Source organism: Xenopus laevis, chromosome 7L (assembly GCF_017654675.1).
Source record: "Xenopus laevis strain J_2021 chromosome 7L, Xenopus_laevis_v10.1, whole genome shotgun sequence".
In the NCBI taxonomy this organism is placed as follows: Eukaryota; Metazoa; Chordata; class Amphibia; order Anura; family Pipidae; genus Xenopus; species Xenopus laevis.
Window position 1 is genome coordinate 63,622,975 of NC_054383.1, and position 21,710 is coordinate 63,644,684.

Consider the following 21,710-nt stretch of genomic DNA (forward strand, 5'->3'; position numbering starts at 1 on the left):
CTTAGCTTCTCAGCAACTGCTCTGAGCCCACTGAGCATGTGAGTGTAACAGACACTTTCCAAGATGGTGACACTGTGAGGCAAGTTTGAAGTCCTGGATTATTGCTGCTATTGAGAAGCTGAAACTTTAGGCTGGTGCAGTATATTCAGTATATAAAATAGGGCATTTTGAATCATATTAAATATTAGGGTTTAGTTCTCCTTTAAGGCGTGAGTCAAAGTCAGATTTTGACTGACTCCAATAAACCATTTGTGTGTGCTCCCTTTGCCTAGACCAATGCTGTCCTTGTGTGGTACGAAGGGCCAACATTTTTTTGGCCTACGTGGTAGAGAGCTGATAATGGAAGCCAGTGTTGACAACTCCTTGTTTTTAAACCTCACCTAATTTAAGACACAACCATGTTGTTACCATAATACCTACTAAGACCATGTCCACATTAATGCTGGTAGAACACCAAAAAATCAAATGGTTGGTGCTCACTGCAGGGATATTACTCATGTGAAAAATGTAAGTTATATTAAAACATTCCCTTGATCCTTATGCCTCCTGTTCCTCAACTGTGGATAACACAGCACCCAAGCACATGATTAAACACCTTCCCAAAAATTTCCAAATGCTAACAATCCCCCAGAACAAACCCTACCAGGCTCACACCCCACAGGTACTGTATGTGAAGTAGAGTGTGGCACACTCAGGGAGCATAAGGCAGGCAGAGAATGGCACACAAAGGGAGCATAGGGCTGCAGAGTATGCCACACAAAGGGAGCACGGAACAGGCAGAGTTTGGCACACACAGAGAAAAGTGCAGGCAGTGTATGACACACACAGAGCAAAGGGCAGGCAGTGTATGGCACACACAAGGAACATAGGGCAGGTAGTGTATGACACACACAAGGAACATAGGGCAGGCAATGTATGGTACACACAAGGAACATAGGGCATGCAGAGTATGGCACATACAGGGAGCATAGAGAATGCAGAATAGAGCAGAAGACAGGAAAACCTAAGATCAACAGTTCATCCTGTGCTACAAACAGTGACACAGTGCTGGTGCCCATGCAGCAGTATGCATGAGTGGTGAACAGGTGAACAATATGGGCATTTTCTGTTTGGGTATGAGATGTGAACAGTACAGGGCTTTACAGGTGTAAAAAGTACAGGGCTTTAAGGGTATGAACAATAAAGATGTTAAAGTTGTGAACAATATAGGATCTTACTGTCTGAAGTAGGACAGCATTGGCCTAGACAATTATTAGAGCTGGCTTTAGATAGCTGTCAATCAAAATGGGACTCTGATTTGATATCTTTGAACTTGTTTTCTATTATGTATTGTAGAAATACTGGGGGAAAAAAATAAAAAACTTTAAAAATAAAGTTTAAAATGACTGACTCCTGCTGGTAACAGACTTAACTAATTATATAGATTTCATAAAGCTAACTTTCAAATAACTTGCCCACCACAGATGTCAAACGTACAAGCCTATAATTGCTATGCTGAGATCATAATCCTTTTTATAATATTGGCATGATTTCTAATATAAGTTTCTTACAAATGAACACTGGCAATTTTCACTGTGATTTCTTAAAGGGATACTGTCGTGGAAAAATTTTTTTTTTACAAAATGTATCAGTTAATAGTGCTACTACAGCAGAATCCTGCATCGAAATCCGTTTTTCAAAACAAGAAATGGATTTTTTTATATCTAATTTTAAAATTTGCTATGGGGCTAGACATTTTGACATTTCCCAGCTGCCCTCAGGTCATGTGACTTGTGCTCTGATAAACTTCAATCACACTTTACTGCTGCACTGCAAGTTGGAGTGATGTCATTACCCCTCCCTCCTACAAGCTGCTGTAATGTAAATAGAGCCTTGTCTGCTGAGCCTGTCAATTGAACAATAGGCAGGAATCAAGATAAGCTCCCACTGACACCACTTCAGAAGGACTGAAATAAGATCCTGTGATCACTGCCCCCACTGACGTTTAAAAAAATAAATATATATATATATATATATATATATATATATATATACACACACACAATTCATTTTGGGCACTGGAAAAAATATTTTATATAGATAGTTTATTATATTTGTTTACACAAAAATGAATGGCAGAAACACAGGAGTACACTCCCAGGACTGATGACAGGGAATAGAAAAAGGATAAAATAAGGAGGACATACTTGAAAACTAGGGAAACTTAGGAGGAAGTCTAGGAAGGGTTAAAATAGATCAGGAGAAAGGAGGCAGTAAGTAGTTAATGAAAAAAGAAGTATTGCAGGCAGGAAAGGAGCGCAGTGTGTGTGAGGTGGATAGCAGAGGGAACTCACAGCTCCTTTACCTCATCTAGTAACCAGTAAAACTAACTAGGAAGGCAGCAAGGAGAGAAAGCTCCCCCCTCCAAAGGAAAGCAGAGATCAAACTTACAGAACAGCAGGAGCTTTGATAGTGTCTGTGGGAGGAGGGGCTGCTAGTGCAGAACGTAGGAAAGTGAAAGTAATTGGTTCCCTGCAACCATGTGACCTCTCTCCTCCAAACATCACAGGCATGGGCAGAGAGGGGAGGGGGAGTGTACAGCTGGATTCTCATGTCGTGGTGCGACTTGGCTTTTCATTACAGAGTGGCTGCCTCCAAGCACACAGGTAATGCTGTGCCTGCTGTTAGAGCAGCACAGGATGAATGTGTAATGAGCAGAAATGGAAGCCCCCATGAGAAAATACAAACTAAAATAACTTATGCATGGATTTGTGGATTAACATTTTATTTGCCAGACAGTGTTTATGGATGTGTTGTTTTTATAAAAATGTAAAAAAAAAAAAAAAAGTTTAAAATGACGACAGATTCCCTTTAAGATAAACTGGGAAACTAAAGCTACTTCATGTTTGGTTCTTGCAAGGTAGATAATTAGATTAATAGTGCACAGGAAACACCCAAGCATAAAGGACTTCTGATAACAGCCACAGCAAAAACCAATATGGAGTTATTTTGTATTCAGCCAAATACCCAAATCCTTCTTAATGGATTTGGGTGAATATCAAACCCTGGGTGGCAAAGTATGTCAAATGTAAAATATTGCCTAATGAAATTAAGCATTCAAGCAGTAAACATTCCTATATTCAGAAAAGCATAAATTCAAAAAATTGACACAAACCATATTTGCATAGAAGCTGGATGACTAGGCGACTATTTGTGGTATTGAGGCTGATGAGACATTTCTCTACAGTCTTCTCCAAAGATGGGAGGGAGCGAAAAACACTAATCACTGACTGAAAAATTAGAAAGAACAGAAAACCTATTAAGACATTTCAGTCAAAAGAAATTATGCCACAAGGCTTGAGTTTCTGGCTGTTTTTGAGGAAGTTTTTAATTTTGTAATTTGAGTTTACTATTTAGGCTACTTCTTACCTTCATGTGTATCTTGCAGTGGCAGGTTCCACCTGTTGCCTCATAACTGTGGAAAAACAGGGGCGCTAGTGTAAAACAGGCATAGGCTGATCGAGATGAATTGACAGAGCGCAGACAAAGCTAAAAAAAAAAGGCAAACAAGGTAATCAGATTATCTTTGAACAGACCCGTATGTCTACTTAGTTTATGTGTCATCTAAAAAAAAATAAAGTACTGCCATTACTGCTACAGACAGACAATTGAATATAAGCTTCATAATACTGAAACAAGAATTGAACATAATCAATTAAAAATGTTGTACTGTTTCTGAAATAATCAAGTTCCTCTTCACTCAGAGTCGGACTGGGGGGCCCTGGGCCCACCAGTGCTCTGCCTCACGCCCCGCGTGTGTGTATGTGCGAAAGCGCAGGGAGCGGATCTGGGCCGGTGGGGTCCACAGGGTTTTTTCCCAGTGTCCCGCAATCCCAGTCCGACCGTGTCTGCCCTACTCTCCCAGCAACTGTGTCGCTTCACTCTTTCTTCATGCAGGAATTTGTCAGGTTTTGATTGACAGATCGAATATATATCTTTTAGAGGATGGGCTACTATTAGCAGATGTATTAGCGCTAACTCAAAAAACTGATCCAAGCCCAAACACAATCTAACAAAATAACTAACATTTCAGCATAAATCCTGCATGTATAGAGACAGGATTTCTGAGACAATTATTTTGAAAGGGAGAGGTCAAATACACATTCTTCTAGGCAAAAGGAGTACCACCTCAAACTCTGTATTAGACTTAACTGTAAATCAAAATCTGACTCCTGTTTTCTGCATGAAGAAGAAAATGAAGAAAGACAGAAGCTGAGAGGGGTATAGTAAAGAGTAACTTGATTATTTCAGAAGTGTTATTACATTTAATAAATTATACATTATGTATTTAAGTATGATGAAGCTTATATTAAAGGAACAGTAACAAAAAAAGTGTTTTAAAGTGGACCTGTCACGCAGACACAAAAAGCTAATAAAAAATATAATCATAAAAGTCCTTTTCAAATTAAACATTAAATCCAATTTCTATTTTTTATTAAAGCATTCATAGCTGTTGTAACAGGCATGTCCAAAGCGCGGCCTGGGGGGCAAGTGCAGCCCTTTTTCAAATTTACACCGGCCCTCAGCCTCCATCATGAAATTAATAATAATGAGGCCCTCAAGCACAGTGCGATCAGGAATCCCATAGCAGTAATATTAAGGCACATTAGTGAAGTGATCTGCCACTTGGTCTATACTGCTGCCTGTGTGCTGAAGGTGTTAGCAATAACCACGTACTGGCACGTAGTGAAGCACTGTTTTCGTATACTTCTTTGGGCTGAAGGTGTCAATAGACGTACTGGCGTGCCGGTACAGTAAACTAAAGAAGTATGGTGTCACTACGTTCCAGTACATGTCTATTGCTAACACCTTCAGCACACAGACAGCAGTATAGACCAAGTGACAGATCATTTCACTAATGTGCCCAAATATTACTGCTACGATTACTCGATTCCTGTAATTTAATGTTAATGGTTCAAAGAATGTTAGGCTGAATGGTCGGCCCCCACACATTTTCACATCACCAAATCTGGCCCTAGTTGCAAAAAGTTTGGGCACCCCTGTGTTGTAAGCTCGTTTAAAAATTGCAGCTGCCAATCAAATATTGTCTGCCCCGCCTCTATGCCTTAGGCATAGAGGCTGGGCAGCATGCCCGGACTGGCAATCTGTGGGTTCTGGCAAATGCCAGAGGGGCTGCTATAATATGCCAAAGAAAGTCAGTATTTAGTGGGCTGGTGGGGGCTGATTGGGCCTCTGTGCACCTGAAATGCCAGGGCCTATTTTAATTCTCAGTCCGGACCTGCTGGGCAGACAATTACTTTCACTTTCCATTCAGTCCCTGCTCTCCACACATTGCCCCGTTCAGTTGTGTAGCCAGGGCATGGGAATGGACATCGGGTCCCCCATTCTGGTGCACAAACAAGATTCTGAGATGATGCAAAGCTTGCCTTCATAACAGTGTCCACAAAATGGCTCCTGCCTGATTGCTATAATTATGAATTTCCAGACTGAAGGAAACAAGATTCAAATAATAATTATAGTTAATTTTGCTTGACTAATGTGATAAAATAGGATTTTGAATATCTTTTTTTTGGGTGACGGGTCCCCTTTAAAATAATCAGAATATTATGTATTGTTGCCTTACACCGATAAACCTAATGTATGCTTTAGAAACACTAGTACAGTTATATAGTAGTGTATAAATAAGCTGCTGTGTAGCCATGAGGGCAGCCATTCTATGAAGAAATGGCTCAGGTTATAGAGCCGATAAGCTCTGTACAATATAATGGTGTTCTACAGAGCATATCTATTATCCACTATTTATCCTGTGCCATAAATATACTTTCTACTCAAAGTTATATTTAAAAAAAAAAATTATGACATTTTTGAAAAATTATCTCCCACATATCATTAGGTAGCCAGATAAAATACCCTAAAAAAGAGGGGTCCTCTGAAAAGATTGATGCCCAATATGCATCTTTACCTAAGTATGTGGCATGGAGTCGCCCGAAAATGAAGACAACCCATACAAGTTATCAGTTCTGTAATTTCTGATACCCCAAAACCAACACTTTTACAGAGGGGTAAAGGTACAAAAAGGTACATTCACCCCAGAAAACCATATATTTTTGGAAAGTACACATTCCCTCAAATACGAATTAGGTACAGGTCTTTCTACTCCAAAGTTCCAAGTCACAAAACTTTCCTAAAATTAGTGATTTTGGTGACATTTCTGAAAATCACTTCAAAACTTCCATTTTGAAGAATCTTATTTCCCACATATCATTATGTACCAAGATAAAACACCCCAAATATGAATGCCAGGGGTCTGATGAACAGTTTGATACCCAATGTACATACAGTAGGTTTATCAAACTACATGGCATGCAAAGACCCCAAAATTTACCTTGTGGATGCTTCTTTCATGGCTTACACTTACCCTAATTTATAAACACACTGCCAGTTTTATGTGTGGTACTACAAAAAAAAGAATGGTGACCCCTGAAAACCATATATTTTTGGACAGAAATTCTCACTAATCTAAAACGGGTAATTATGTCTTTCTACTCTAAACTACCAAACTGCAAAGCTATGCTAAAGGCAGTGGTTTTTATGATATTTCTGAAAATCGCCCAAAAATATTGCAATTTCAGATCCAGTTTCTGGAAAAACAAATATACCTAGTGTTGCCCTTTACCTCATTTGCTCTCCTGGTTATCTAGCGAAATCAGGAGAGCCACAGGCTCATTGTCATTAGCATAACCTGAAGTCATTGAGTGACATTCTGCAATAGCAGCCCAAGTCCCTTCCCCACGTCTCTGCTCCTAGCCACACTAACGTTTGCCATACACGTGAAGATCCACTTGTTTGAGCGGGCAATATTGGACTGCTCTGATTGTTGGGCCAAGAAAATCCCTGATCTAATGGCAAAATCAGATGCATTTCGGGCATGGCTGTCGGCTGGCACCATATATATGGGCTAATAAACTGCCGACTTGGTCCAGAAGGACCAAGTTGGCAGCTTTAATCAGCCAGTGTATGGCCACATTTAGCTCCACCCTGTGTCTCTGCTCTAGACTAATTTAACCAAGTCAAGGCTTTCTGCCTATGTCTCTTAGAAAAGCTCTCATTCCTAGCACTTTTATTTGCACATCCTCTATTTTGTATAAGGGCAATGACACACAGTGTGCTTAATTGCTCAGAAAGAAATCTCCTCTCCTGCATGCGATGAAGTGCCGACAATACATGCAGCGATCTTGGGTAATTGTTCGAAAATGCAGGAGGCATTGCACTCTCTATGTCCTTGGACCGTCCCTCTCTGAAACTAGGTAATTTAAATTGCTACACTGATGACCACAATCTATACCTGGCCTCGTATCCCCTTTCTGTAACAGTCTCTCAACAGCCTTCTCCAATAGACCTCTGGCCAGGGGCATAACTACAGTGGAAGCAGACCCAGGGGATCCTTTGACTTTTTCTTCCTCTCTGTCACTGAAGATGTACTGTATGCCCTTTTCAAATCAGTACTTCAGAAACCCTCCTCTGATCCTACTTTCCTTGATAACTGCAGGCCAGTTTCAAGCTCCTAAAAATAATTGTCTCAAGACTATTTCAGAACTTCCTGTACACACCTTCTTTTTGATCCATTTCACTCAAATTTCTATACTAGTCACTATACTGAAACCGCTTTAACTAAGGTCAATGATATGCATACTGCAAAGGACCACAGATACTCTTCCATCCTCATTCTCCCTGCAACATTAATCAGTTATCACATCTTCAGTTTTAATAATTCTGACAGCACCTCTTCATCTGTTGGGTATGTTTCAAGGGTCTTAGGACCTCTTCTCTTTAAATTTTCTCTCTCTCTCTCTCTCTCTCTCTCTCTCTGTGACCTAATCGCATGCTTTAGCTGCTCCGATCGCCTTCATTCAGATGACAAATAACCTAATCTCAACTTTACTATTCTGGTACAAGTCACACATTGTTTCGGTACCACAGCTGCCGCCTGAAATTTAACTAAACACTAAACTGCTGATATTCCCTAAACAAAGCCCACTCCCTCCATTTAATATTACAGTCCATATAATCTGACATCTAGCTTCCTAAGGCAGGTGCTAGGTATCAGCTTATACCAATCCCTCACTTTCTCAGCCCACACTGGATTTTTTTGATTCTTCTTCACCCATTCCTTTGGGAAGGAGTCGGTTTTATTTTTTCCTGGAGGGTATGATGGACCTGCGGAGCGCGGTCTGGAGTTTTTTATTTGGCTGGAAAGCCTTTTTCCTTATATGGGTGCTAACTTGCAGTGAGTCGGGTCCCTTATCTGTCCTCCCGTCTCTGAGACCTGGTGGCAGTCTGCATAAATAGGAGCATCTGCATTGTGGTCGTTGCGGCGCTAAAGTACACCATGTTACCCCTTTCGGTGGCTTACCCAATATGCAGAAATGCTATCCACGGCCGGGTCCTACCTCGTGCCTACGACCGCACAGGAGCAGGATACGTAATTTTTGCCGGGCAGGAAGGGTGGCGGAAGTTTGGAGATAGCTCGGTGGTTAAAAGACAGGAAGTGGGCTGCACTGAGTGTCTGGCGTTTTTTCTCTGCCCACGCCTGAGGCTGGAGCCGCTACCTTCTGTGTAAGTAGAGTGCCTGGAATGATGCCTGTGGTTGGGGCTAGCGTTTGTTTTTTTAATAAGTCCCAATTTTATTTTTTAGGTATTCTTTTTCTGGGTTACCAGCTGCCACCCTCGCAAGTCTACCTCTCAGGTTGAGGTAAAAAGAAAAAACCCCTAGGGGTTCCTTAATGATGTATTGTTTTCCTTCATTTGCAGTGATGAATTCTGCTAGATGCAAGACAAAAGGAAAAGTGCATCTGATGAGGATCTGGGAACCTGCCCGGCATGTTCGGAGGCTCCTCTGCTGAATAAAAGGTTATGCCAGGCTTGTTTGAATGAAGCAGCCGGAAGTTCAAACCTTTGAAACTTGGATTAAGCAAGTGGTGCCACAGGAAGTGTCTTCAGCTACTTCAGGCAGAGTAGCTAATTGGGGCAACCTGATTCTGAAGTACTTCAGGAGTAAGTGATTGATGTGAGTTCCTCCTCAGATTAAGAATCGGGGGAGGCAATTTGCCCCTTATTTGATTTTACAGCTGCCTCTTCTGCCTACCCATAGTTCCGGCCCTGAAGGATGTGGCTACACTGAGGGACCCTATGGACAGTCGATACAGACCTGAAAAGGTATTTTCTGCTCTCAGGAGAAACAAAAAAAACAGCGGTGGCAAGTATTTCGGGAAGATCGGGAAAAGTCAGATATTCTTACAGAACTCAGAATGGGAGTTTCTTTTCTTCTCTGCACTTTGATTGATGTTACTCGCCTAGCTTCTAGGTCCTTAGCACTCTCTGTTTCTGACAGGCAGGCTTTGTGGCCGCGATCTTGGAAAGCAGACGCTACCTCAAAATTAGCCTTCTGTATCCTGCCCTTTCAGTGGCAAATGCTTTTTCGAAAACAGCCAAAGAAAACTTTTTGCAGCAAGTTTTCCTTCAAGTCTAGAACAATTTTGGCGCCCAGACCCTTGAGGGGTAGGAAGGATCCGGTTAGAACGGACACTTTGTCTGGAGGTCAGTCTAGTTCCTTTCATCAGTTTAATTCCAGGCCCTTTGCTTCTCCCTCATCCCGCTAGTCCTTCTGAAGGGGCCAGAAGTAGGAGGAAGGTTACAGCATTTTCTGGCCGCCGGGGAAAGATCCACAAAATATCAGTGGGTTCTCAGCATTTTAAAATAAGGATACAGACTTGAATTCCAGGGTCCTTTGCTTCCTTCAAGGGTCTTCAGGATGCCATCACATCCCGATTGCAAAATCACACCAAGTGTTTCTAAGATTCTAAGATCACCATTTCCAGTTTGTTTCTCTTCCCTTGGCTCCAAGGGTATTTTCCAAGGTATTAGTTACCCTAGTGGCCAGGGCCGGACTGGGAGTAAAAAGCAGTCCCGGCAAAAAATTCAAAGCAGCCCACACATAAATGCATGCTAGTGTTTTACTTATACACACACATATTTTATAGATGTATATATAGATTTCCTTATCATTTACAGCAGCAGGTACATTATCCCTTATAATACATGAGTGATACTCAGAGTTACCTGTATAACTCAGCCTGCAGCCTTGTGCCTTTATATGGTCATAGAACAGCCCCTCAGTGACTTCTAATATCCTTATGATTTACAGTAGGGGGTAAATTATCCCTTATAATTCACGATTGATACTCAGAGTTCCCTGTGGCCCTGCCCTGTACGCTGGTGTCAGTGATTAAAGGGACAGGAACACTAAACATTTTAAAAAATCCCTTCTACCCACCTCCACTAACTCATCTGGCCTTGACAGGGCTACTAATTTAAAATGTTTTATTTCTAAACAGGGCCAGTTCTACATAGCTGGTGCCCCTAGGCCAACTGTCATTCGTCGCCCCTGTCCCCTCCCTTTTTTTTTTTTTATTACATTTTCATCATCGGAATCAGAGCATGGGGATTGGCGCACAGGAAATTTAAAAAAAACGAGTTTATCGCCTGCGCATCCCCAGTGTTTCTGAACCAATGTGGGTGTGGTTGGGCAGCATGCAATCCCCCTAAAATCCTGCCGCCCTAGGCCCGGGCCTTGGTGGCCTCTAAATGCATCTAAATAATGACACAAAATCCCTCTTCCAATTGTACTGCTGGGTCTGAAAAAGGCAACAGGCGATTAACACTTGAACCAGCTGTTAGGTGCGCGCTACTGTGTCTTGATAGCTGGCTATTTCTCACGCTGACTTTGTTGGGGCTTTCTGCAGTCCTTGGAAGATGTATTGCTGACCTGGCTGCTGCCCTTACTGCTGGTAGCTATTAGAAAATTAAATCACAGCCAAGCAAATAAAACTACCTGCACACTCCCCAAACCCAAACTGGCAAGAATGCTAAGGAGGGAAAACAGTGCAGGCTCCGTGAAGCCAGCGAAACTAACTTCATCAGTTAAGGCAGCAGCCAGGTCAGCCATAAATCTTCCAAGCAAGTGCAGCGAGCACCGATTTTAATTAAGCAGCAGGCGGCCCACTTGACAGCAGGGTAGAGGGGCCCCTTGGGCATTTGCCCCGAACAGACACATTATTAGTCTAGGCATGCTAGTGCCACACTTAAGACAGCAAGGTATAAGAATATTGCACTAACTAGACAATTTGATTCTACTGGCTTCATCGAGGGAATTGGCAATAACCCACAGAGACAGGGTGATCAATTTTCTGTAACATCATGGATGGTGTCTCAATTTCGAAAAAGGCCATATGGAACCAGCAGAAGGATATTCTCTGGTTAGTGTATCAGATTCGCCTGTTGCCAGTTGTTCCAGCCAGCATGGTGGCCCACCTCCTAGGGATGATGGCATCAGCAATTTGCTTAGTGGCCTGGGCACATTAGCACATGACATTTATTCAAGTTTTCTGATTCGGTCAGGAGGAGTTCTCAATCCAACAGTACAGATTCAAGTCAGCCAGTGTCTCAGAGATGCCCTGTCTTGGTGGATTTGGCCAGGGCGACTATCATGAGTTCCTCTCTTTTGAAAGAGTGGCTATCCTTATGACAGATGCCTCCGGTTCAGGGGGTTAGCGTTAGAAAGAAAAGCAGCTCAGGGAACTTGCCCGCAGCCCTCATCAGAAGAGCCCTCAAATGTTCTAGAGTTCTGCATTTTTTCCAGGAGGATCTGAAAGGTCGCAGAGTAAATATCAGATGTGACAGCAGTCACCTATGTCAGGAGACAAGGAGGGACAAAAAGTCTGTGTCTATTGTCAGAAGCGGAGCCAGTATTTGCCTGGGCAGAACAGCATGTGGCAGAAATTACAGTGGTACATGTACCACGGCATGTATGTACAGCAGATTAAACAGGAAAGTGGACTTCTTGAGCCAGAGTGTGTTAGATCCCCACGAATGGCAGTTGCATCCCAAGATTTTCAGCCAGTTAGTGAGGATGTGTGGGATATCTTGCATGGACCTGATGGCATGCAACACCAAATGCAGGAAATTCTTTCCGCGAAGGAGCGAGCACAAGGCATTAGATGCCCTAGTTCAACCGTGGCCAACGGCTTGATGCTATGTCTTTCCTCCTTTTCCTTTGATTCAGAGGGTGCTGCAGAAGTTAGTGGAGGTCAGAGGGGAGTTGATATGTATCGCTCCAGCATGGTCAAGACTACCGTAGTTACCGACACTGATCAGACTATCAGTGTGTCCTCCATGGAAGTTGCCATATTCCAGGGATCTGCTGATTCAGGGGACGTTCATACACTCGGTTCCAGCTCCCTTAGCCCTGACGGCTTGGAGATTCAGCGAGAGGGTCTAGAGGCTCAAGGTCTTTCAAGCAGAGTGGTTGAGGTGCTAATGAAGTCTAGGAAATCCCCTACAGATTTGAGATATTCTAGCATCTGGAAAGCATTCATCAAGAAAAGAAGCAAAGAATCTTAAGACAATTCTTCTGTTTCAATAGTGGAGCTTTTCAACTTCCTCCAAAAGGAGCTGGACAAAGGGCTAAGAGTTAGTACCCTCAAAACCCAGGTGACGGCCATTTCAACCTTCTCAGATGTCCGTTGGGCCCTGCATCCACTGATAATAACATTTTTCAGAGCAGTTATCAGGATCCTTCCTCCTAAGAGACCTTCTTGTCCACAGTGGGATCTTTCATCCGTCCTGGAGTTTATTTCATCTGGTCCGATTGAACTAATTCAAGAGGCTTCTTTGTGTTATTTAACGCTAAAAGCCATTTTTCTGATAGCAGTGACTTTAGCTAAAAGAGTTGGGGAACTGCAAGCCCTAAAGTGTACAGAAGATTGTGCTATTTTTCATCAGGATAGAGTAATCCTAAAGTTTGTCTCTTCATTTAAGCCTAAAGTGGTTACAGATTTCCACATTCGAGACAAGCCTTCTCTTCCTTCATTTCGGAAAGAGTAAGGAAAAAAAGGAAGATCATCCTTTACATCTTCTGGATGTGGGAAGGACAATTAAGGCATATCGCCAACCAACCCAAACTTTTAGAAAGGCGGAGAGACTTTTCATCCTTCCAGGTGGCAAAAGGAAAGGAGAGGCAGCTTCTACTCCTATAGATTAAGATGGATTAAGATGGTAATCATGAAGTCATATTCTGCAAGAGGCTTGCAGGTGCCAGTGGTGACAGCTCACTCAACCACAGGTCAAGCAGCTTCCTGGGCAGCAGAAGTAGGAACTTCCCTGGAAGTGATTGGTAGGACAGCTTCCTGGGCATCACCCAATACTTTTATTTTTCAAACGGACGTGGCAACAGTGGAACGTGCAGGTTTTGGTCACAATGTATTGTCCTCGGTCGCCTATGTACATTAAAACATTTTGCATTCCACTGCATGGTCCCGCCCTTATTCCGGTAGCTTGCTATATCCCGGAGAGTGCAGATATGGAGAGGGCCAGGGTAAATAGTTACATACTTACCGTGATTTTCTATTCCTGGTACCTCTCCAAATCAGCAGTCCCCTCCCTGGTGTTCTTGCCTGGTTCAAGATTTTAACGTGACGCGGGTGATTTCCTGTAGAATGTAGATGGTATTTAATTACTTCGTAGGAGGGGTTCTTTCTGGGGGTGAGGGGAGAAGCTATCCCGGAGGGTGCTGATATGGAGAGGTACCAAAAAAGGAAACTCACGACAAGTATGTAACAAATTTCCCTTATCTTTCTGTGTCCCCTACTGCTAAAACATTGATCCAGGCCCTTTCAATAGGTTAGGATACGGTTTACATTTGTAATCCAAACTACTGAAGATCTCACTTCTCTAATCAGTGTGAAGGAAGGAAGCAGCGCTACTCCGGCAGCTCACTATCCCTAATATATGTGTAGGTTTTCGTTGGGCTAGTAGGGTGGTTTGGGGGCAGTTAAAAAATAATACTACTTTTTAAGTAATACTGAAAGCTTACTGTTCCTTTTTATTGGAACTGGTCAGTCAGTTTAAACAGAGTTAGGGTAGTTCTGCCAAGGCAAGAGGTAAGGATAGTGCTGCCTTGAATCTGATAATGCTGCAGTCTTCACCGTGTAACAGACCCCAGAATAAAATGCTTATTGAATGAGCTCTAAATTACATGATTCTGCACCCCTTAGTCTTCTAGTACTCTAGTTCCCCCATCCAGAAGCTGTTAAATATTTTTTCACACTAAATTAATTGATTAGATGTAATTTTCTCTAAACACAATGTATGCCTATATAGAAAAAAAAATCTACAATTTGCTTTTGAAAGTACCGCCAGGCTGCACCTGCAGTGGCACAGCTGAGAGTGAAGGGTTTGGAGACATGGCATATCTAAAGTAGCGCTAAATTAATCTAGCTCTAGCAAGAAATCATTGCAGCAAGTTTATTATACGAACTACACCAGAACAGAAAAGCCTAAACTTCAACTGGTTGTATTGTTCCAAACTATATCATCTTTTAACATCACATAATAAAGCCTCAACATGTTACTTACTCCATCTTCCAAAGGCTCAAAATATAATTCATCTCCTATTCGTGAAAGGGAATGTACAGCTCGCCCAAGTGCTGTGAAAAAGAATGAATAAATAATTAAATGAGATTGTTATTTGTTTATCTCTACAGAAATGAACTTTAAGCAGACCTGTCACCTATTCAGAAAAGCTGTATAATGAAAGTCCTTTGCAAATTAAACATGGGCCCTAAATTATTTTCTTCATTAAAGCATCCATACCTGTTATAAAGGTGTTTAAATATCTGAGCTGTCAATCAAATATTACCTGCCTGCCTCTATGCTTGAGGCATAGAGATGGGGCAGTCATTTACTTTCACTTTCCATACAGCAATTCCGAGATGCCACTGCCCTCCCCAAATTCACCCTCCCTCCTAACGCTGTATTGTGTAGAGCACTGCGCATGGACATTAGGTCCCCTATTCTGATGAATACACAAGATTGATACACTATTTGTCTTAGGTGTCCACAAAATGGCACCTGCCTGCTTGCTGTGATTGTATACTTCCAAGACTGAAGGAAACAAAATGTAAACAATAAATATAGTGTAAGTAAACTTTATTTTGCTCAACTAACTTGATTTTGGAAATATTTCTTAGGGTGACAGGTCCCCTTTAAAAACATATTCACCTTTAATGTTGGTTCCAGTAATCACACACTTTACTTCTCCTCCCATAATAGTACTAAATGACAATGCAGCTTGTTAACTGATAATCAAGAAAGCTGGAACAAAAATGATAAACATTATAAACATTTACCTTAAATATAGCATAAAGGTATATTTATTTGACTTTTTATGAATTGTGATAGATAGTTCGAGCCAAGAATGTGTTAATTCTTTGCATATTTTTTTTTAATTCTTGTCATCAAAGGGCATAACTAGACACACAAACTACGTTCATATAAACTATGTGGATTTCCAAAAAAGTTATATCAGCTCTAAGGATGCTAAATTGTAACATATAACTAATTAATGCTCTTCTGTCAAAAAGTAATATGACATTTTTTTTTAGATAGTACCATATATCAAATAACTGTAACAGGTATGATTGTCAAAAGAAATTTACCTATAACTTTTATCATACATCTATGCGTTCAAAAAGCATAGCTGTGTAAAGCAAAGTGTTTCCCCTTAGGTTGCCAGAAAAGCAAAATTTTAAGTATTTTCACCACTGTAGATTCTGTGACGAGGTGAAAAACAGCAACAGACAAAACTCCTCTCCTATTAGTTTCTGCTTTCCATAATTGTCTACAGAAAACTGTGTGCCATTGCTTTAATGCTGGATGGTAGCGGCAGTCAAAAACCCAGTCTCATATTAGCCTAAAAGTAACTTTATGAATGAGGTAAACATTTATTTTGCATTTTATAGCTAATATAAAGAGTTTACAATAATAAAACATGACATTAAGCTAAGGAGAGTGCTTTAAGAGCAATTATTGTTGGAATATGATTCTGCTGGTAACAAGTGGCTATACTGCGAATTGAGAAAAACATCGGCTGCCAACTAAGACATGCTGAATGCTTCAGCTTCATGTGGTTTTAATTTTAGTACCATAAAATAATTACACTTGTAATACATAATTACTTGATAACAGGAAGTTAATGCTTGATCTGGGGAGAGGAAGCAGACAACGTTGGAATAGAAATTACACATTGGTGTTGTTGAATATGACCTCCCAACCCATCCTGTGAGTACAATCTAAAGAAAGTGGAGCACTTATTTTAATTGTTTAACAGACTCAATACCATTAAACTCTTTTCTGTCTAGGTATCCGTTATGGAAATTCGAGGTCTATGAGAACAGTTTATGAGAGCCTGTAGGGCATCAAACAGACATGATTTAAAAAAAATTAAGCTGAATGAATCAAGCTTTGATTGATATAGTTATTTCAGGGCATCACTCCACATTTCAGCATCCCAAACTGGAATATTCCTTTACCAGTTTCCCTGCACTGTGGTCATTTGGTTATGGGTAGTTCTCATCTAATGAAGTATCCAGTGATGTGAAATGCATTAAGAGGGACAAGCTCAAGGACCATGGAGCAGAGAAGCCTCTGTCCTTTTGGCAGATTGTGAAACCTCAATTTTACATACCCTGATTTTAAGTTTTCCCTCATTTTACACCATTTTTTTGTGGTCCCACTTTTATATTATTAATTTCCCTAATTTTACAACAATTTTTTACTGGAAAGCAGGCCTGGACTGGCAATCTGTGGGTTCTGGCAAATGCCAGAGGGGCTGCTATAAGCTGCCATAGAAAGTGTTTATTTAGTGGGCTGGTGGGGGCTGTTTGGGCCTCTGTGTGGACTGATTGGGCCTCTGTATACCTGAAATGCCTGGGCCTACTTTAATTCTCAGTCCGTACCTGCTGGAAAGTCCTTGCCAAGGTCAGGTCTATGTAAATATACTTCCAGGGGAAACTGTGCCTGAGTTGATGGTAGTAAAAGAACTGCAAGTTGCTTGGGTCTTCCACTTACAAAAATGTCCTGTAAAATTAAAATTCCAGTAGCCACCCATCGACTGGTCACATGGACATAAGAAAAGCAAGGAAGAGAGATTTAACAGGACATGATTTGGTCCTTGTGCATGTTTAAAGGTGGGTTTAACCTTTAAAGCAAAAACAAACCTTTTACCAAAAAAACTCCTACCCCCCTTTCCCCGGGAAATGCCCCTAACTCTTTACTTACCCCTTGGTGCAGAGTCACAGCATTGGAGTTCACCGCAGTCAACTTCAGTAAGCTGAGACAGAGACCTGCGAATCAGCGCATGCGCAGTTGGAGCAATTTACCGCTACGCTACCCACACCGGGAGGGAGCTATATTAGCCCACACCTTTGGTTGGGGATAACATTTTTACCCAACAGGTGTTCTTTAAGTGGTGTGCTATTATTCACATAATCATATTAAAGGAAAACTAAACCACCAGAATGAATACTGAACAGATATTTTTTATCTTATATGATATATACATTAAATTGGAATATGTCAGTAAATATTTACCTCTCACTTCTTTTACCTTGAGACACCATTTTGTGATAGTCTTTGTACTACCTCAGAGGTCATCTGACCAGAATTAATAAAGCTCTAGCTGTAACAGGAAGTGTGGGAGCAAAAGAAAGAACTTTGTCCTAAAGGGATTGTTCACCTTTTGAGTTAACTTATTATAATGCACAGAGTGACATTCTGATACAATTTGCAATTGGTTTTTATTTTTGGTTTCTACGTTTTTTTATTCAGCTCGCCAGTTCGTAATGTCAGCCATCTGGTTGCTAGGGTCCAAATTACTAGCAACCATGCATTGATTTGAATAAGAGACTGGAATATGTACGGGAGAGGGCCTGAATAGACAGATGAGCAATAAAAAATAAAAAAAGTAGCAATAACAATCAATTTGTAGCCTTACTGACAATTTGCTTTTCAGATGGATTCAGTGGCCCCCATTTGAAAGCTAGAAAGAAACAGAAGGCAAATAATTCAAAAACTATAAAAAATAAATACTGAAGTCCAATTAAACAGTATCTTAGAATTGGCTGTTCTATAACATACTAAAATAAACTTTTAGTATGATGTAGAGAGTGATACTCTAAGACAATTTGCAATTGTTTTTCATTTTTATTGGTGTTTTTTGAGTTATTTGGCTTGTTATTTAACAGCTCTCCAGTTTGCAATTAAATCTGGTTGCTAGGATCACAATTACCCTAGCAACCATACACAATTTGAATTGGAGACTGGAATATGAATAGGAGAGGGCCTGAATAGAAAGATGAGTGATAAAACTAGCAATAACAGTAAATTTGTAGCCTGAGTATTTCTTTTTAATTGGGATCAGTGACCCCCATTTGAAAGCTGGAAAGAATCAGAAAAAAAGGCAATAATTAAATAACTATAAAAAAAAAAAAAAAATGAAGCCGAATCTTAGACTTGGCCATTCTATAACATTTAACAAAGTTAACTGAAAGGCAAACCACCTTTAACTGGCTCATGTGACCTAACTTGTATGTGTGGCCTAGGTTTGTTTGTTTGTTTATTTGCACTGTGAATCTTGTGATCCCAGGGGTGGCCCTTGTCCGCCTTTTTTCACTGTTACTCAAAAAATTATATATTATGTTCTCCTGAGTATGATAATATGTGTTGTGCAAAGATTGTGTATCTATGTGGCTAAATAAGCTGTTTAAAACTTACTGTAATAGCTGCACATCATACAGAGGCATCTGAGAAAGTCTTCGGGGGGAGGAGCGTTTCTCCTTTCTGCAGTGTGAGTCACATGGCAGCGTGCTGGCCTCATCACAAGACTTTTCCCTTACTATTCACTTATTGGCTAGCAGAAGAAACCTTTTCATTGGGTGTGTGCCTGTTGCTTCAGATTTTTTTTAAATAAACTTTATTGAAACTGCATTGATGCACATTTTCAATCTTTGTGGTGATTGAGGTGATCTGTCTTTGGTTTTTCTACAATAGCCTACTAAATAAAACTGGACTCTTATTAACCCAATGTTAACTAGAGTGCACTGATGACTTCAGATATTTACTTTTTTTCCCTAGTATATAACAGGTTTAATTTGCAAATGGTCTTTTTATGTTTGTGAATTATTTTGCTTTTGTCTACCCACTCTCCAGTTTGGAATTTCAACAGTTATTCGGTTGTTTGTTGTGAGTTTACCTACCAAACAGCCAGTGTTTTTAAAAATCATTATTAATAATATTATTACTACTGCGATGATGGCAGCAATGACCACTATTTTACAACTGGAAAGAAGCAGAAGAAGTAAACAATTCAAAAACTGTAAATAAAGACCAACTAAAATGTTGTAATAGGTCACCCTATAGGATACAAATATTTAAATTAAAGGTGAAAGGCACTCTTAAAAAGTCAATAAATTTTTGTTTATTCGAAGTTCTATATAAAAGGCAGCCTGTAGCCTTGTGCCTTTATATGGTCACATAAACCCTCAGTGACTTCTAATTTCATTATCAATTACTTCAGGAGGTATAGTATCCCTTATAATACACAAGTGATACTCAGAGTTCCCTGTATAAATCGGCCTGCAGATTTGTGCTTTTATATGGTCACAGAACCCCTCAGTGACTTCTAGTATCCCTATCATCCTAAGAATTTACAGTTGTGGGGTACATTAAACCTTATAGCATATTACGATAGTTCCAAAAGGTCACCATTTATGCAAACTTGTGTTTTATAACCGTTCGTATATTCATTTTTCACAAGGTTTCTTTTGTAATAGCAAAATGTCATCAAGAGAGAGCACAAACACAAATACATGTGTTACAGATAGTGAGAGATTGTGATAGAAATATACTGTATATTTTAACTCTAGAGAGAACAGATGTTTTTAGAGCAGTGTGCTATAGCTAGAGCCCATATCAAAGGTCCTATTATTGTTTCCAGAATGACCCTGAAATAGCACCTGTGGATCCTGTCAGAGTTCCAGATACAAATGGACATTTGGGTAATACCACCTGGTGCCGATGTGGTAACTGTGTCCCCATGCCAACAGTTGATGAATCTCTGTGCTGTTGGGAAATTCATAACATCCAACAATTTTTTGATCAAGAGCACACGTGCATTACTCATAATCAGGATATGCTCAGACATTGTTTGAACAGTCATCAGCTGGAATTTGTGATAAGGTTCAGAGGTAGAACAAGTGCAAGAACTAAAGCTATATTTATATATTTTTTTCACTAAAACATGATTTAGTTATATAGTGAATAATGTAACCCCTTCTGTAATTTATAAAAATATTATGTCACCGAGGAGTTATGTGACCATATAAAAGCACGAGGCCACAGGCCAAATGCTTTTATACAGGTCACATAACTTCGAGGTGCTAATATCTTTATAAATTTTCAGTAGGGGGTACATTATTGTTACCTACACTTTTTTTTACTTCTTGTCTTAGCTTTTTACAAAATGCGATACTTTTTTATTACTGTTGATTTTGTTCTTTCCCTGCATCCCTTTTATGGGGCTAAGTACCTGTATTTATTTTCCTTTCTTCAGATTCTTTTTGATGGAGCCTGCTCTGTGTCACTTCATTCTGATGCATCAGAGCTGGGGGGAGGAGACAAGGGAAGGAGAAGGGAGCAAGACGTGTTATATTGGATGGGAAGAGAGACTTGCGATAGCTGATGGGAGGGGGAGCGAGATTTGAGATAGTGGACGGGAGGGGGGTTACAATCCTGTGAGAAAGGGAGCGACACCAGGGAGGCAGCTGCAGGGGACGTGCGAGTGTGATGTGAGAGGAGGACAGAGAAGCCAATACATGGGAGGGAGTGAACCAGGCAGAGCTTGATTCGTGTGGGGGAAGTAAGGAAATGTGGCGCTTAAAAGCGAAACTGGCGGGAAACAAGGGTAGAGGAGAGGGCCGCAGCTGCAAGTGCTGTCTCTTTAAGATTATAAACGGTGCGTTCTGACGCAATAATAAGGCAGTTCAGGGAGAATAGTTGCCCCAAAGAAGAGGAGATTTGTCGCTGGGCAACCGTGTGTCTCTGCCCTAAAGGTATGCCACATCTCTTCTTCCTAAATGAAACATTTTTAATGAAAACAAAATAGTTTCACATACATACTAAGCAACGGTGCAGACCTCCTCTTTATATGGTAAATTCCTTTTTAATATTCTCTTTTTAAAGGATGATGCGTAAAGCTGCATACACATATTACATATACCGATTCTCTCATGTGTGGCCAGCATCAGACTGGGGGGCCCAGGGCCCCCAGCCGCAAAACACCCTCTGCACCCCCCCACACACGCACACACATAGGGGCCTTACAGTGTAAGCTTACTGGGGCAGTGACTGATGGGAATGTGACAGGGACCTTGGAGTGTAAGCTTAATGGGGCATAGACTGATGGGAATGTGACAGGGACCTTAAGAGTGAAAGCTTATGTGAATCAGATAAGCAACAACAGATCCAGTTGCCCTCTAGTGATATGCAGGGCAGCCCAAAGCCTGCAGGACCCATGGGTCAGCGTGTTCAGGCAGAACGAATTGCGGTATGGGCAGGTTCGGGTCAATCGCTTCCTGCTGCCCTTGCCAGCTGTCCTGCCTGTAACCTAACTGTTCCCCACTTCCACGTAAGGCAGCATCTGTTTTTGACATCAGAGACAGGGGTGGGCCTGGTATGGATATAGAAAGACCAGGGCCGGATTTCTGTTTGGGTCTGGCCATGTAGCTTTGACTTATAACATATATATATATATATAT

At 40.9% G+C, this 21,710-nt stretch overlaps 1 protein-coding gene across 9 annotated transcripts in view; it reads right to left on the minus strand.

Moving 5' to 3' along the window:
* Positions 1 to 20,501, minus strand: part of rad9a.L (RAD9 checkpoint clamp component A L homeolog) — a 38,788-nt gene extending 18,287 nt beyond the window's left edge. For 3 of the 9 annotated variants that reach the window (XR_001932160.2, XM_018224364.2, XM_018224368.2), the window contains exons 1-4: positions 18,670 to 18,787; positions 14,473 to 14,543; positions 3,409 to 3,528; positions 3,155 to 3,269 (exon numbers count right to left, since the gene is read on the minus strand). Coding sequence is in view for 8 of the 9 variants with exons in the window: in XM_018224364.2 (XP_018079853.1) it covers positions 3,155 to 3,269; positions 3,409 to 3,528; positions 14,473 to 14,543; positions 18,670 to 18,772 (409 nt within the window). In the remaining variant the exon portion in view is untranslated. Of the gene's footprint in view, positions 1 to 3,154; positions 3,270 to 3,408; positions 3,529 to 13,452; positions 13,547 to 14,472; positions 14,544 to 15,117; positions 15,211 to 16,853; positions 17,009 to 17,487; positions 17,626 to 17,890; positions 17,936 to 18,669; positions 18,788 to 20,482 lie in introns of those variants that run through there. The other 6 variants (XM_018224365.2, XM_041568427.1, XM_041568425.1 and 3 more) reach the window with 6 other exon arrangements.
* Positions 20,502 to 21,710: the final 1,209 nt, after the last annotated feature.